The 17,297-nt window shown below is 39.8% G+C and overlaps 1 protein-coding gene across 6 annotated transcripts in view; it reads left to right on the top strand.

Annotated features, from left to right (window-relative positions):
- Positions 1-17,297, top strand: part of TMCC1 (transmembrane and coiled-coil domain family 1) — a 265,968-nt gene that overhangs the window by 185,443 nt on the left and 63,228 nt on the right. The window contains exon 1 of one of the 6 annotated variants that reach the window (XM_066351885.1): positions 2,157-2,296. The exons of the other annotated variants lie outside the window; for them this stretch is intronic. Within the exon in view, the coding sequence (XP_066207982.1) occupies positions 2,270-2,296 (27 nt within the window). The 5' untranslated portion in view covers positions 2,157-2,269. Of the gene's footprint in view, positions 1-2,156; positions 2,297-17,297 lie in introns of those variants that run through there. 6 annotated transcript variants of the gene reach the window in all.

Below are 17,297 nucleotides of genomic sequence, written 5' to 3' on the forward strand. Positions count from 1 at the left end.
TTGACTGTCTTCCCCAGCTAGAAAATAGGCAAAATCTGTTTGTTCTTTGATGTGTGTCTAGAGCCCAGAACAGTACCTTTGAATGAATATTAGCTCATGTTCTACCTCTAACTTTGAAGCTTTTTTCCAACATATAGTAACACATTTTTCTTGCTTTTTCTGAAAATCATTATAGGTGCTCATGTTCTGTTAAGGAATCACAAACTGATTCCTTAAAGTTTGTGTTCTTACTGAGTTGGGAGTCTGAACTCTATGGTCTGGCTTTAAATCCCAGCCCTGTCACATAGTCATATAGCTCTGGCCAAGTTGCTAACCTCTCTATTGTTCCATTTCTCTGCATGTAAAATGGCAATAATGGGTAATTCAATGACTAGGAGGCAGGGGATATGGGATGGAAACAGTGGGCAAGGACCTGATTATCTTTCTTTGTGTGACATAGCTGTTTGGAGTTTTCATGTAAGTAACAAAGAATTTTGACAGATTTTTTTTAAGCTATTGTATGACAGGGTGAATTTTCAATTCATCTAAAACAGGGGTCCCCAAACTTTTTACACAGGGGGCCAGTTCACTGTCCCTCAGACCATTGAAGGGCCGGACTATAAAAAAAAACTATGAACAAATCCCTTATGCACACTGCACAAATCTTATTTTAAAGTAAAAGAACAAAACGGGAACAAATACAATATTTAAAATAAAGAACAAGTAAATTTAAATCAACAAACTGACCAGTATTTCAATGGGAACTATGCTCCTCTCACTGACCACCAATGAAAGAGGTGCCCCTTCCAGAAGTGCAGCGGGGGCAGGATAAATGGCCTCAGGGGGCCACATGCAGCCCGCGGGCTATAGTTTGGGGACCCCTGGTCTAAAATTTTAGCAGGCTGACAGCTGTCAGGGGGCTGTGTAAGAGGGTGGAGGGATTGAGCAAAAAAGGACAAAAATAAAAATTTTAACTTTAACCTGTGCTAATACTTGTAAGGAGAACTTCTTACAAATTTACCTTTCTGTTTGTGTTGTCATGTAGTTTTATCTCCATGCCCTGTGTTTACTACTGTTTCCTGGCTATATTTTATTTTTTAAAAAGATTGGGTCACTTTTGATCTAGAGTCAAACTTTCTTAATGTAAGGGAAACCACAAATGTCATGTATTATCTGCATTACCCTATGATTTTTCTTGACAGAAATTCTTTTTTTTTTTTTCACAGAGATAGAGGGATAGATAGGGACAGACAGACAGGAACAGAGAGAGATTAGAAACATCAATCATTAGTTTTTCGTTGCAACACCTTAGTTGTTCATTGATTGATTTCTCATATGTGCCTTGACCGGGGAGCTACAGCAGACCGAGTAACCCCTTGCTCAAGCCAGCGACCTTGGGTTCAAGCTGGTGAACTTTGCTCAAACCAGATGAGCCCACGCTCAAGCTGACAACCTCGGGGTCTCAAACCTGGGTCTTCCGCATCCCAGTCCGACACTCTATCCACTGCTCCACTGCCTGGTCAGTTTCTCTTGACAGAAATTCTGTTCTCACTCCTTTTCCTATTTAAGATCTTAGTGTTTCCCTTATTTAAAGGAATACTTTCTAATAGTACACTTACTTGTATACTATCTTGGTGACCTAAAAGTAAACAATCATGTGCATTAGGTTTGTAGCAAGCTTTGCCTTTTGGGTACATGTGAGAAATAGATTATTAACCATATCTTCATTTCTGGCATATATGTTACCAAAAGTATTTTTTTCAGAATATTTTCCCTGCTCCATTGTAAAGACACAGAGGTTTGGGGTTCTTTAGATAGGTCACAGTGTCCAGAAGACTGTGTCTCATCTCAGATTAGAATCAGTGTATTATATATGATACAAATCAAATTAACCAATAAATTTTTCACATTTTTTATTTTCTCTAGACACAGAATAAGTTCAGGGAGAAAAGTTGTTTCCTAACACTTAATATTTTGAGCTGCCTGTGTTTGGGATTCAAAGTATTTTTGGTGCTCATTGCTTAACTGGGCTGAAGAGTCTCTCATGTGACAGCAGAGATCTCTTGTTTTGGAATTGCTATTACTTTCTAAAACAGCCATTCTGTATAGCAGCCAACATGCTGTGGTCCTCCTGCTTCATATTACAGTGATACTGCTTTGTCAGGGTAGAATTCAGCCTCACAGGACTGGAGTCAGTCTCTGCTGACCTCATGCCACAGTACAGCATGTTCAAATCTGGGAGAAACCCGAGGGTTATTCAGCATTTTCCTCCTCCTTCTCCCTCACAAGCATGGAACCCTCACTCTCCTCGGAAATCGTATGTTGTATATGTGTGTGTATCTGTCTTTTATTTTTTTAAAAAGTCTTCCTTAATTCTATAATTCTACAGCTTAAGTATGGGGGGCTGGTTGAATAGACAGACACAGGAAATGCTTTGAGCTGCTGAAACATAACATTTTTCAGCAATAGATTTCAGCCATAGGCTTTTGCTATTTTTGGACTGACTTGTTTGAAATTGCAGTAATCTAGAAGCATATTACGTGTTTCCTAGTAGTTAATTTTACCCAAAGCTATTTGGGCAGAATGTACAGAATGCTCTTTGGCTGTGTGAGCATACTCAGAAGCTAGTGGAGTGTCCCGACTCGCCTGTATGATGAGCTGCTTCAGTGCAGAGTAAATGTCCTCACTCAGGCTAAATAGTCACCAGAAAGTGTTTTCTTTAACAAACAAAAGTTTGGTTTGCCTTTTGCAGCTTGGGAAAGCTTGGGTTAAATTTGAAGGTGCCAGGCATGCATAACAAATGAAAATTCGGATTAGAGCCATTTGAAATATTTCTCACATTTAAAAAAAAGTTCTCACCACTAAGTTACTTGTTTTCAGTGTATTTTTCCCAAAGACTTGGCAATTTTCTGTATTGTAAAACAGTATACACATCTCTTAGGGCTAAGTTCATGTCTCTAGATCAGCAGAACAGGTCCCTGAGATACAACTGGATAGGGATAGAAAAACGATCTAGTTTTATACAACACAACCTCCATCTTCACATTTCATCCATATTCCTGAGTAGAAAACAGCCTAAAGGTTGATTTTTACCATGCTTTTTAGAGTTGATTTTATAAGTGATACATAGATATTTCTAAGAGATAAATGCTAAAACAAAGTAGATTCTTTATAGTTTTACCTGATTCTAAAATTAATGTACGTCAATATTGTTTGCTGTTGAGTCATTGAATTTAAGATCCAAACAGATTTTTTACTCTGAAGTTTGATATTAAAGTACTCTCTTATTCTTTATGTTTCTTAGTTTAAATGCCAATTTTGTTAACAGATTTGTTCCTATGATCTGTACTCTTTTTTTCCTGTTGTTTGTTCTGTATCTTGGATTTTAAAACCCTGGCACATTTCTGTTTATACAGAGGCTATAAAAGGTCAGTTTACTTATCTGTGTTTCATTAACAATGCTAGCTCAGGTTGAATGAGGTGGTTAAAAGAGAAAGAGTCTTAGGAGAGTCCTAAAAGGATAGGGGATAGAAACTGATAGTAAAACAGAAATTAACTCCTTTTTCTCTGATATTGACAGTCTAAGGGAGGAGGGAAATGGAAAATCTTTAAACATTATTAGTTGCTTTTATTTTCTCCATTAATGTAGCAGTTCATGAGAAGAAAAAGTTTGCTTTAAAAAAAGAAAAAAGTACCTGAATAAATCATTGTAGATTAAATAGTTTCCTTGCTTCCCTACCCACGTCTCTCTCTTGCTCAAACTATCATTTTTACATTTTTATTTATTAGATTAGAGAGAGAGAGAGAGAGAGAGAGAGAGAGAGAAGGGAACATAGATATATTTCTGCATGTGCCCCACCAGGTATCAAACCCACAACCTCTGTGCATCAGAACATGCTCCCACCAGCCAAGCTATCCAACCAGGCCTCTTGCTCAAACTATTAACTCTGATGAACTAAAGTACTCTCATTGAAAGAGTGTTTAACATGTTCAGAAATTAGATACTTGCTTTAACATCTAGAGTTTATTTTTATTATTTTTTAATTTTTAAAAGATTTTATTGATTGATTTTTTTAGAGAGAGGAGAGAGAAAAAAGTTGGGGGAGGAGCAGGAAGCATCAACTTGCAGTAGTTGCTTTTCAAATATGCTCCAACCAGGCAAGCCCAGGGCCTGAAACCAGGGACCTCAGCCTTCCAGGTCGATGCCCTATCCACTGCACCACCACAAGTCAGGCTGGAATTCTTTTTTTTATTTTTTTATTTTTCTGAAGTTGGAAACGGGGAGGCAGTCAGACAGACTCCCGCATGTGCCCGACCAGGGTCCACCCGGCATGCCCACCAGGGGGCGATGCTCCGCCCATCTGGGGCACAGATCTGTTGCAACCAGGGCCATTCCAGCACCTGAGGCAGAGGCCATAGAGCCATCCTCAGCGCCTGGGCCAACTTTGCTCCAATGGAGCTTTGGCTGCGGGAGGAGAAGAGAGAGACAGAAAGGAAGGAGAGGGGGAGGGGTGGAGAAGCAGATGGCTGCTTCTCCTGTGTGCCCTGGCCGGGAATTGAACCCATGACTCCTGCACGCCAGGCCGATGCTCTACCACTGAGCCAACCGGCCAGGGCCCAGGCTGGAATTCTTAATAAAACTATCTAATATATCAGACTGCTGTCGATTGGGGCTCAACTCTGACCTCTTTATATGCAGTTGCAACATGCTTTGTGAAGAGTTCATTCTAAACTACAGAATTAACATTTTGAAGGAACACTTAAGAAAGGAAAATTTATCTGATTCTAGGAAATGAACGTTTTAGAAAAGTTGGGACACTATAGAACCCATTCTATAAATGTTGAACATATCTTTACTTTAAATACATAAGATTATAACATTTCCAGATGTTGATCAGTTCTAAAGATTAGTAATTCCCCTTTTTCCTTTTTTCTTTTCTTTTCTTTTTTTTTTTTTGAGAGAGAGACAGACAGGCAGACAGGAACATCAAGCTGCTCCTGTATGTACCCTGACTGAGGAATCTAATTGGCAACCTCCATGCTGGAAGCTGTCCGGCCAGGGTTTTATTTATTGATCAATTTTTAGAGAGACAAAAAAGAGGAAGAGAGAGGAGGGAGAAGTAAGCATTCATTTGTCATTCCACTCAGTCATGCATTCATTGGTTCCTTCCTGTGTGTGCCCTGACCAGGGATTGAACTGCAACCTTCTTGTTTCCATACGATGCTGTTAACCGACTGAGCTAACCATCCAGGGCCCCCCTTTTCTTTCTTCATAACTTTTCAACACCACACATATGTTTTAGTCACGTATGTAATGCAGATGTTTCAGACAATTCCTTAGCAATGTTGACATTGCCTGAGTTTTCTATACAAATGCCCAGAATTTACAGTGGCAATTTAGAACTTGCATATGTAGTCACTTGATCCTACATAAACTCTTTGCCTTTTGAATAAGTGTTATTTACATTGGATTGTCATATTAAACAATGAACTTTTTTTTTTTTTAATGAGGAGTGGAGATAGTGAGACGGACTCCCGCATGTGCCCCGACCAGGGTTCAACCAGCAACCCCCATCTGGGGCCATTGCATGAATCAACTGAGCTATCCTCAACGCCTGAGGCCAACACTCTGAACAACTGAGCCACTGGCTGTGAGAGGGGAAGAGAGAGAGATGGGGGAGAGGAAGGAGAAGAGAAGCAAATGGCCTCTTCTCATGTGTGCTCCAACTAGGAATTGAACCTGAGATGTCTGCATACAGGGCCAGTGCTCTATCCACTGAACAAACTGGCCAGGGCCTAAACCAGGAGTAGTCAACCTTTTTATACCTACCACCCACTTTTGTATCTCTATTAGTAGTAAAATTTTCTAACCACCCACCGGTTTCACAGTAATGGTGATTTATAAAGTAGGGAAGTAACTTCACTTTATAAAATTTATAAAGCAGAGTTATAGCAAGTTAAAGCATATAATAATAATTACCAAGTACTTGATGTAGGATTTTCGCTAAGTTTGGCAGAATAAATCTTTATAAAACAACTTACTATAGTTAAATCTATCTTTTTATTTATACTTTGGTTGCTCCGCTACTGCCCACTATGAAAGCTGGAACGCCCACTAGTGGGCAGTAGGGACCAGGTTGACTACCACTGACCTAAACAATGAACTTTTGAAAGATAAAACTTTCCTCACATCTGAACCTTCAGTTCAAACTGCTGCTTGAACTAAATCTCATCATTCTATAGGGCTTAGAGTGCCATAAAAGTGAAATCCCATGGGAACAATGGAAAGGTCTGTCCACATTATTTTGTGATTGTAAAATTTCTTTTAAATTGAATTCCATTCAAAAGAAATAGCTAGGAGAGTGATTTGATGAGAATTGTACAACACCACATCAAGAGACTGGTTCAAGTTGTTCTTTACTCCCAGTGCTCAAAATGCCTTCATCTCCTCTTTCAAATTAGTAAACTCGTGTGAATATATTATATTCCTAAAGACTGATGGAGGGAAAAAGGTCAACTCCTACTTAAAGCTTAAAAACATTTGTCATAGGTTATTTTAATTTATACTAGAAATGATTAAATGCCGGCTCCAGTACATTGTATCTGGAACAGAGGGTAGTATAACGCAATCATTTGTTCATTGAACAATTACTGAGTCTTTTATCTATTGGTGTTTAGAGTTTGAGATGGGCTTGGGATATATCAGTGAACAATACAGACATAGTCTCTGCCCTCATACAGCTAACATTCTAGTTGGAGAAGGTGATAACAAATAAAAGCCTAATAAGTAAACTGTGAAATATGTTAGAGAAGGATGGGCTATAAAAATAACAAAGCTGGGTGGGACGTGACCTGTGGTAACACAGTAGATAGAGCGTTGGTTTGCAACTCTAAGGTCCCAGGTTTGAAACCCCAAAGTTGCTGTCTTTAGCACGGGCTTGCCAGCTTGAGTGAGGGATTACTGAGTGTGGAATCATAGACATGATCCCAAGGTTGCTGACTTGAGTAAGGAGTCACTGTCTTGGCTTGACTCCCATTCTCCCGGTCAAGGCATGTACGAGAAGCATTCAGTGAACAACTAAAGTGAAACAACTACGAGTTGATGCTTCTCTTTTTTTCATCCTCTCTCTCAAAATAAAAAATAATAGCAGTAATAACAAACCTGGGGAGATTGGAAGTACTAGGGGTAGCATAGACTGCTGTTGTTATTGTAATAATAAGTATAAGTTTCATTAAAAGGAACATTTGAGGAAGTGTTTGAAAGACAAAGTAGGAAAATTTGAGATGTATAAGCCCAGGAAATATGATTAGAATATACCTTTAATTTTTACTTTTTTTTTTTTTTTCAGAGTCAGAGAGAGGGATAGATAGGGACAGACAGACAGGAACAGAGAGAGATTAGAAGCATCAATCATCAGTTTTTCATTGCGGCACTTTAGTTGTTCATTGACTGCTCTCTCATATGTGCCTTGACTGTGGGCCTTCAGCAAACCGAATAACCCTTTGCTCAAGCCAGCAACCTTGGGTCCAAGCTGGTGAGCTTTGCTCAAACCAGATGAGCCTGCGCTCAAGCTGGCGACCTCAGGGTCTCGAACCTGGGTCCTTTGCATCCCAGTCCGACACTGTATCCGCTGCGCCACCGCCTGGCCAGGTTTACTTACTCTTAATGAAAACTATATTTGTTGTTTGAGGTCTGAAGATAAGTATATACACTGTTTAGGTTAATATTTGGGTGGGAGAAAGTATTTTATGTTCAGTGGAAATTTGTGTGGAAGAAAAGTTTATAAAAAATCATTTCTGAGGAGTATAGAAGTTTAATTCAAGTTGTCTTTTCTTTTTCCTGGTGGTTCCTCATACATACTGTCTAATTTGAAAAAACTAGGGCACGTTTTTATTATGCTCTGGTTCTAAATTCAGGGATGATATTTTTATGGAGGTCCAGAGAACCTCACAGGAATATGTATGGCCAAGTTACATATCAAACAATGGTCAGGGTTACCCATAATTAAAAGAATGTAATTGATAATTAAAATGAGATCTTATTTTCATTTATTAAATAAGTTAAAATACAAAGATTTGATACCTAGTACTGGCACATTCACTAGCACTGTTAGTAGTAGTGTAAGTTGCTGTAATTTCTGGAGGGCAATTTGGTAATCTCTATCGAAGTGTAAAATATACACTCTCTGATACACTACTAGGAATTTACATTATCAATATATTCATGGGGCCTGACCTGTGGTGGCGCAGTGGGTAAAGCGTCAACCTGGAAATGCTGAGGTCGCCAGTTCAAAACCCTGGGCTTGCCTGGTCAAGGCACATATGGGAGTTGATGCTTCTAGCTCCTCCCCCCTTCTCTCTCTCTGTTTCTCTCTCTCTCTCTCCTCTCTAAAAATGAATAAATAAAATTAAAAAAAAAAAAAGAAAGTATATTCATGGAAGTTCACCAAGCTAGACATAAACATGTTATAGCATTGTTTATAATTTTAAAAATGGGAAGAATGTGTTTTGATGTCCAATTGAAGTTTAACATTAAGTACTGTATCTTTGACATTCCCCCTTTGTCCAGAGATGGTGCAGTCTTCCTCCTTGTTGAACAACTGGATCTCATATTGTTCTGTTTTATGGGTATCAGGTGGATTTGCAGGAAATTTTTTATCTTTTCTAGAGATGAAGACTTTTCTTAATGGTTGTGACTGGAGATGAGGTGTTCAGAATGAAAGATTTAATACTCCAAGATGATTCTCTCAAAAGAGCAGTTAGGAACAGTATGGGCAACAGTAGGAAGCTGTTTATTTGAAACAAATCTTTAAGAAGTAAAGACTACCTGGATTTGTATGTGAAAATGAAATGGGTAGTGGGTAGGTCTAGAGCAGAGGTCCCCAAACCACAGCCTGCTGGCTGCATGCAGCCCCCTAAGGCCATTTATCTGGCCCCCACTGCACTTCTGGAAGGGACACCTCTTTTATTGGTGGTCAGTGAGAGGAGCACTTTGACCATCTCATTAGCCAAAAGCAGGCCCATAGTTCCCATTGAAATACTGGTCAGTTTGTTGATTTAAATTTACTTGTTCTTTATTTTAAATATTGTATTTGTTCCTGTTTTGTTTTTTTATTTTAAAATAAGATATTTGCAGTGTGCATAGGGATTTGTTCAGTTTTTTTTATAGTCCGGCCCTCCAATGGTCTGAGGGACAGTGAACTGGCCCCCTGTGTAAAAAGTTTGGGGACCCCGGGTCTAGAGGAAATTTATCATAACCCTGCATCTTTAGATAATTCTTTTAATTTCTAAAAGGTCCATTTTCATTTTGAGGAACAAAACTGCCAAGTAGGTCACAAAATTTAAGAGAGCAGCATAGGAAGATGGAATTTTTATTATGTATTTCTTTCTAAACTAATGCTGCATGTACATTCTGCATAACTGAATTTGCACTTATCATACATTTTAGCATACATATTTTTATCAAATACACATTCTTTTATGAAACAATCCAATTTTTGCCTTTTTAATCTTGTTTACCCTGCTATAAGCTATGGTAAATTGCTTGCATCATTTTTTAAAATGTTTTAAATATTATTTATTTATTTTAGAGAGAAGCATCAATCTGTTCCTGTATGTGCCCTGACTGGGGATTGATCCTCCAACTTTGGTATATTGAGATGATGCTCTAACCAACTAAACTATCTGGCCAGAGCGCTTGCATCATTTGATTCTCCATTGAATTAATTATATGGCAGATTACCTCTGAGTTTTGGAACTAGATAGGAGAAATAGAAAGGAAAACCAAATCAGGACATCCTCAGGACAGCTTTTCATACTTCGAACAATGAACAAGATCTCAAGAACTATACTCAATTACTCCATTTGGGGTATGAAAGCAGGATTAGAGTAAGCAGAAATGTTATTGGTTCTCAATGGTCATATGGTTGTGGTTTTGACTGATATGAGTGAACACTTTTACCTTGGAGGCAAGGGCTCTAGATTGCATTGCCACTAGGTCGTCAGTTGTCTCTAAAAAGGAAAATAGTATTAGCAAGAGACTGAGGCTTAAGAAACCTGGTTTATTGTCCCAGCTTTATCACAACTAGATAGGAACTTGGAGAATTCAGTTAACATGCTAGAGCTTTTATCTACAAAATAAGACTGTTTCACAAGGTAACCTCTTAAGAGCGTTAGATTTTAGGAGGCTCAGGTGAATATCATGTACATGAAGATGTATAGATTGGTTTTAAAAATAAAATACATTTTCCAAGGGGGATTACTTTATATGTTATATAAATGTCTAACCATTATGCTGTATACCTAAAACTAATATAAGCTGAATGTCAACTGTAATTGAAAATTAAAAACAAAAAAAGAAAATAAAAACAGATTTCCGAGTTACCCTCAAAGAATCTGGTTTAGAAGTCTTCGTTTCTCTCTTGGAGAATTTCATGCTCAGGGGACCTGAGGAATCACCGCTGTGCATACTGTAGTTTTTTTGTTTGTTTGTTTGTTGTGACAGAGACAGAGGGTTTGATAGGAACAGAGGGACAAGAAGGGAGAGAGATGAGAAGCATAAATTCTTTGTTGCAGCACCTTAGTTGTTCATTGATTGCTTTCTCATATGTGCTTTGACAGGGTATGGGAGGCTGCAGCAGAGCTAGTGGCCCCGCGCTCAAGCCAGCGACCTTGGGGTTTTGAACCTGGGTCCTCTGTGTCCCAGTCCAACGACCTATCCACTGACCACCACCTGGTCAGGCCATGCTATAGTTTTTATTCACTTCTGAGCATTACCATTTTATTCTCCTAGCTAACTGTACATGTGGTGCTCTCTTAGATTGGATAGTATGTTAGAAACTGTTAAATCACTTCTGAACATCCCCCCATCCCCTTATAGCAAGCACTTAAGAAATAGAAGTTGACTTGCCCACCTTCAGAAATTTGGTTTCTTCCAGAGGTAGGATTTTGTTACCAATTCCAGAGGCTGATTTTTAGGGAATTCCTTCATCATGCTGAACTTAAATTCCTTACTCTTTAGATTAAGTCTGGCTCATTCAATTCACATATGTTTATAGAGCACTTAGTATGACACTGGAAATTTAAAAGTGAACCAAACAGATAAAAATCCCTGTCCTTCAAATCTAAATTTGATCATCCCATCCTATCACCATTCTGAAAGCTTTCTAAAGATGTTGACCATTGTGTCTTAGATTTCTCCTCTCAAGGATGAGAAAATCTAATTCACCCTTTTCTTCTTCCAGTCCATCCCTGACCCCAATCCACTTACGAGCCTTTGGCTCTTTCCTGCATTCCCTCCAAGTTCCCCTTCTTTCTGTATGAATGGATAGAGCATAGAGTATTTTTATGATAGTAGTTACATGTCATCATACATTTGTCAAAACCATAAATGCTAATATAACCTATGGATTTTGATGATAATTATGTGTCAGTATTGTTTATGAATTATAAAAAATGCAACATTCTAGTGGCAGAGACTGCATGTGGCAGGGCAGGAAATAATGGGAACCCTGTATTTTCGGCTCAGTTTTGCTGTGAACCTAAAACTCTAAAAATAAAATCTATATTTAAAAAAATAGAAATAAAATAAATGCATTTTCCTAAGGCTCTCAGAAATGGACAGAGACTTGAGTCTTAAACTTTGTATATATTCTCAGTTTCTAGTCAGTTACTACATTTTAAAAGCCATTTCTTAATAATTCTTTGATTATAGAATACCTACAGAAGATAAGCGTGGGGTTTTGCCTTACTTAAACTGGAAATGCTAGTGTGTAGGAAACTCTGGATTTAGACAAAGTCTTATAACTTTGGGTAGGGTTTGTTAAGGAAATTTAACTTCCACATCTGAAAAGTTTTTTAAAATTGAATTTATTGGGGTGACACTGGATAACAATTATACAGGTTTCAGACACCCAATTCTACAACACATCTCTGTACACTGAATTGTGTGCGCACCCCTCCCCAGAGTATTTTTAAAAGAGAGGGTTTATTAGGCCATTGCTAGGGACAAAACAAACAAACCTGTCATAGGGCATGGAATCTAAACCGTCAGCAGCAGGTTCGTTGTCCTGGAGTTCGCAAGCATTTTCATACATCAAGCAAGGGGGTGAGAGGTGTAAGCGGTTCTGAAGGGATTTACATCAGCTATAGGGGATGGGAGAAGGTAAAGAGGGGCTACTAGTTCTGGGGTAGTGCATCAGGCATCAGAGTCCCCAAGGAAGAAGTATTCACTCCTGTGGATTAGCAGTAGCAGATTAGAAAATTCCTGTGTAAATAAGAAGCAGAGTCTCCTGGGGTTCTACAGCATCTGGCTATCTCTCTTTTGGGTAATTCCAGAAGTAGCCACCTGGAATTTTTTTTAATTTATTGAGAGGAAGGAGTCAGAATCCCCGCATACACCCTGTCTGGGATCCAACCGAGAAGCCCACTAGGGGGTGATGCTTTGCCCATCTGGGGCGTTGCTTCGTTGCTAGCAACCAAGTTCTTAGTGCCTAAGCAGAGGCCATGGAGTCATCCTCAGTGTTGGGGGCCAACTCGCTCCAATTAAGCCATGACTACAGGAGGGGAAGAAAGCGAGAGAGAGCAAGAGAGAGAGAAGCAAGAGGGGAAGGAGAGAAGCGGATGAGCGCTTCTCCTGTGTGCCCTGACCAGGAATTGAACCTGGGACATTCACACACTGGGCAGATGCTCTACCACTGAGCCAACCGGACAGGTGGAAATTAATCGTAAATTCTAGCAAATATACAGGAATATGAGCATTTGTCAGACTTGGCTCACAGCTATTAACAGGCTGTTTTGTCTCTTTCTCTTACACTCTGGCCAGTATAATTTTAACTTAGAACATCTTAGAATTCAGGTGATTATTGGCTTTCAAAAGCATTCATTGTAAAATTCCTTTATTTTATTTTATTTATTTATTTATTTATTTATTTATTTTTGTGGTAGAGACAGAGAAAGTCAGAGAGAGGGACAGACAGATGGGAAGGGAGAGAGATGAGAAACATCAATTCTTCATTGCAGTTCCTTAGTTGTCCATTGATTGATTTCTCATATGTGCCTTGACTGGGGGACTACAGCAGACTGAGTGACCCCTTGCTCCAGCCAGTGACCTTGGGCTCAAGCTGGTGAGCTTTGCTCAAACCCAATGAGCCCGCGCTCAAGCTGGCGACCTTGGGGGTCTCAAACCCAGGTCCTCCGCATCCCAGTCTGACGCTCTATCCACTGTGCCACCACCTGGTCAGGCTGTAAAATTCCTTTAAATACCCCTTTTTAAGGCCAGTGTGATACTATTAAATATGTTATTCCGTAAGTAAATCTTTAATTTACATATTTTACAGAAACAAAGTCTGGTTTAAGTGAGAGATGGGGAGACAGTGAGACAGACTCCTGCATGCGCTCCAATCAGGATCAACCCAGCAAGCCCCCTACCCTGGGGATGCTCTGCTCATGTGGGGCTGCTGCTCCGTTGCTTGGTAACCAAGCTATTTTAGCACCGGAGGTGAGGCCATGGGGACATCCTCAATGCCCAGGGCCAACTCTCTCAAACCATTCAAGACATGGCTGCTGGAGGAGAAGAAAGAGAATGAAAGTGGAGAAGCAGATGGGCACTTCTGTGAACCCTGACCAGGAATCAAACCTGGGACTTCCACACACCAGGCCAACCCTCTACCACTGAGCCAACCGTAGTAGCAAATCTTAATGTACATGTGGTTCATCTCTATGGCCAACCAATTAGTAAACTGGAATATAAAGTCAGTAAAAATGATATATATTACAGTATGATATATATTATATGTGTTCTTTTAACATTTACTTGATGACCTACAGTTTCCGAAACATTGAGTCTTAAGGTAAAACTGTAATGCTTTAGTTTTTTTATTAATGTGGTTTTTTTTATAAATTTTTATTAATGTTAATGGGGTGACATCAATAAATCAGGGTACATATATTCAAAGAAAACATGTCCAGATTATCTTGTCATTCACTTATGTTGCATACCCATCACCCAAAGTCAGATTGTCCTCCGTCACCTTTTATCTAGTTTTCTTTGTGCCCCTCCTTCTCCCCCTCTCCTCCTTTCCTCCTTCCCTCCCGCGCCCCCCCTCCTCCCTACCCCCAGTAACCACCACACTCTTGTCCATGTCTCTTAGTCTCGTTTTTATGTCCCACCAATGTATGGAATCATGTAGTTCTTATTAATGTTAAAATTAGGTATAGAAAGGTATTTCCTAGGTATTGTTAATTCTTTGAAAATAGACACATTTTCCATTTTCTTAGCACTAAATTGTAACCATTAAAGACCAGTGGTGTTAGGAATACATAAATAAGCACTTTATTAAAGAAGCCCTAACTACTAAAGTGTTAAGTAGATTTTTCTATATTTAAATTATTTCAGATTAAACTGATTTCCCTTAGGGTTATTACATTAGTGGATGAGGGGTACTCTGACGACATGATATCTAGATTTTCACAGTGCATTTAACAGTTTTTCATTAGATCTTTGGGAGGGGGGATTATAACTGGTTATTCATAAATGTGTAAGTGAATGAATGAGTGAAAAGACTACTAACTCAGATAAATATCAGCCTGGAATAAGGTCTCTGATAGTTTGCTGCAAGATACTTCCTGTCCTCTTCAACCTCTTCATTAATCCTTTGCTAAAGACAAAGGATTTGCTATGCTTGGGGTTGCCAATACCACAAAAACTGTGTTGTACATAATGTAAAGATTAAAATAGGGAAATGAGGAACATCTGTGAATAATGAGGTGTCATCTTTTTGATAATCTTGAATGACAAACGACCCAATAGCCTGCATACTGGAGACATCTGTGATTATTCTATTACTTAAATAATCCTGCAGTATTTTTGGTTTTTTTTTTTTTTAATGTTTACAATTACCAGTTTTAGAAGAGAGAGACTTAAACACCATTGCCTGGTTACTTAATTTATGCTGTAATCTGTTTCATGTAAAATGTGTATTGAATGCTTTCCTTCTTTATACCTGCCTTATAATTTAGCAATCAGAATTAAAAAGATTTTTTATTAAAAAATATAAAGGACGACATTCAGGCCCTGGCCAGTTGGCTCAGCGGTAGAGCGTCAGCCCAGCTTGTAGAAGTCCGGGTTCGATTCCCAGTCAGAGTATATAGGAGAAGTGCCCATCTGCTCTTCCACCCCTCCCCCTCTCACTTTTCTCTCTCTCTCTCCCTCTCCCCTTCCCTGCTCCTGCAGCCATGGCTTGATTGGAGTGAGTTGGCCCTGGGCACTGATGATGGCTCCATGGCCTCTGCCTCAGGTGCTAAGAAGAGCTCGGTTGCTGAGCAAAAAGCAATGCCCTGGATGAGCAGAGCATTGCCCCCTAGTGGGCTTGCCCAGTGGATCTCAGTTGGGGCACATGTGGGAGTCTCTCACCTCCCCTCCTATCACTAAATGAAAATAAAATAATATTTTTGAGGAACCTCCATACTGTTTTCCACAGTGCCTGCACCACTTTGCTATTGCACCAACAGTGTATGAGGGTTTCCTTTTCCCACATTCTTCCCAACACTTGTTATTTGCTGATTTATTGATGATAGTCATTCTGATAGCTGTGGTTTTAATTTTCATATCTCTGCTGACTTGCTCTTGAGCATTTTATCATGTCTGTTGAACATCTGTACATCCTCTTTAGAGAAATGTCTATTTGAGTCCTCTGCTCATTTTTTAATTGGATTGTTTTTTTTGGTGTTAAGTTGTATGAGTTCTTTATATATTTTGGATATTAACCCCTTATCAAATGTATGATTGGCGAATATCTTCTCTTGTTCAGTAGGTTGTCTTATTGTTTTATTGATGTTTCATTTGCTGTGCAAAAACTTTTTAATTTGATGTAGTCCTATTTGTGTTGTATGAGTTCTTTATATATTTTGGATATTAACCCCTTATCAAATGTATGATTGGCGAATATCTTCTCTTGTTCAGTAGGTTGTCTTATTGTTTTATTGATGTTTCATTTGCTGTGCAAAAACTTTTTAATTTGATGTAGTCCTATTTGTTCATTTTTTCTTTTGTTTACTCTGAAGGGCAACTATTTTAACACATGTTTTAGTGAAAGAGAGAGGAAACACAGGAGCTAAATTTTTTTTTTCCCCTGTATTTTTCTGAAGCTGGAAATGGGGAGAGACAGACAGACTCCCGCATGCGCCCGACCGGGATCCACCCGGCACGCCCACCAGGGGGCGACGCTCTGCCCCTCCGGGGCGTCCCTCTGTTGCGACCAGAGCCACTCTAGCGCCTGGGGCAGAGGCCGAGGAGCCATCCCCAGCGCCCGGGCCATCTTTGCTTCAGTGGAGCCTCGGCTGCGGGAGGGGAAGAGAGAGACAGAGGGGAAGGAGAGGGGGAGGGGTGGAGAAGCAGATGGGCGCTTCTCCTGTGTGCCCTGGCCGGGAATCGAACCCGGGACTTCTGCACACCATGCTGGCGCTCTACCACTGAGCCAACCGGCCAGGGCCACAGGAGCTAAATTAAATGCTGTTTAATTTGCTAGGTTCTCTAACAAATCTCTAGCTCTTAACAAAGTGATTTAGACCAGTGGTCCCCAACCCCTGGGCTGTGGACTGGTACTGGTCCGTGGGCCATTTGGTACGGTCTGCAGAGAAAGAATAAATAACTTACATTATTTCTGTTTTATTTATATTTAAGTCTGAACAATGTGTTATTTTTAAAAAGTGACCAGATTCGCCTGACCAGGCGGTGGCACTGTGGATAGAGCGTCGGACTGGGATGTGGAGGACCCAGGTTCAAGACCCCGAGGTCACCAGCTTGAGCGCGGGTTCATCTGGTTTGAGCAAAAGCTCACCAGCTTGGGCCCAAGGTCGCTGACTCGAGCAAGGGGTCACTCGGTCTGCTGAAGGCCCGCGGTCAAGGCACATGAGAAAGCAATCAATGAACAACTAATGTGTCGCAATGCGCAACGAAAAACTAATGACTGATGCTTCTCATCTCTCCATTCCTGTCTGTCTGTCCCTGTCTATCCCTCTCTCTGACTCTCTGTCTCTAAAAAAAAAAAAAAGTGACCAGATTCCCTCTGCTAAATCCGTCTAAGACTCACTCTTGACGTTTATCTCGGTCACGTGATACATTTATCTGTCCCACTCTAAAGGCTGGTCTGTGAAAATATTTTCTGACATTTTAAACCAGTCCGTGGCCCAGAAAAGATTGGGGACCACTGATTTAGACCACACCAGAAAGAGTCTGCCTGCTGTGATCCTAATTAACCTATATCAAACAGAGCTTGTTACACTGCAATACATTTTAAAAATTAAAATTAGTCATTTTT

Source organism: Saccopteryx leptura, chromosome 10, assembly GCF_036850995.1.
Source record: "Saccopteryx leptura isolate mSacLep1 chromosome 10, mSacLep1_pri_phased_curated, whole genome shotgun sequence".
Lineage (NCBI taxonomy): Eukaryota > Metazoa > Chordata > Mammalia > Chiroptera > Emballonuridae > Saccopteryx > Saccopteryx leptura.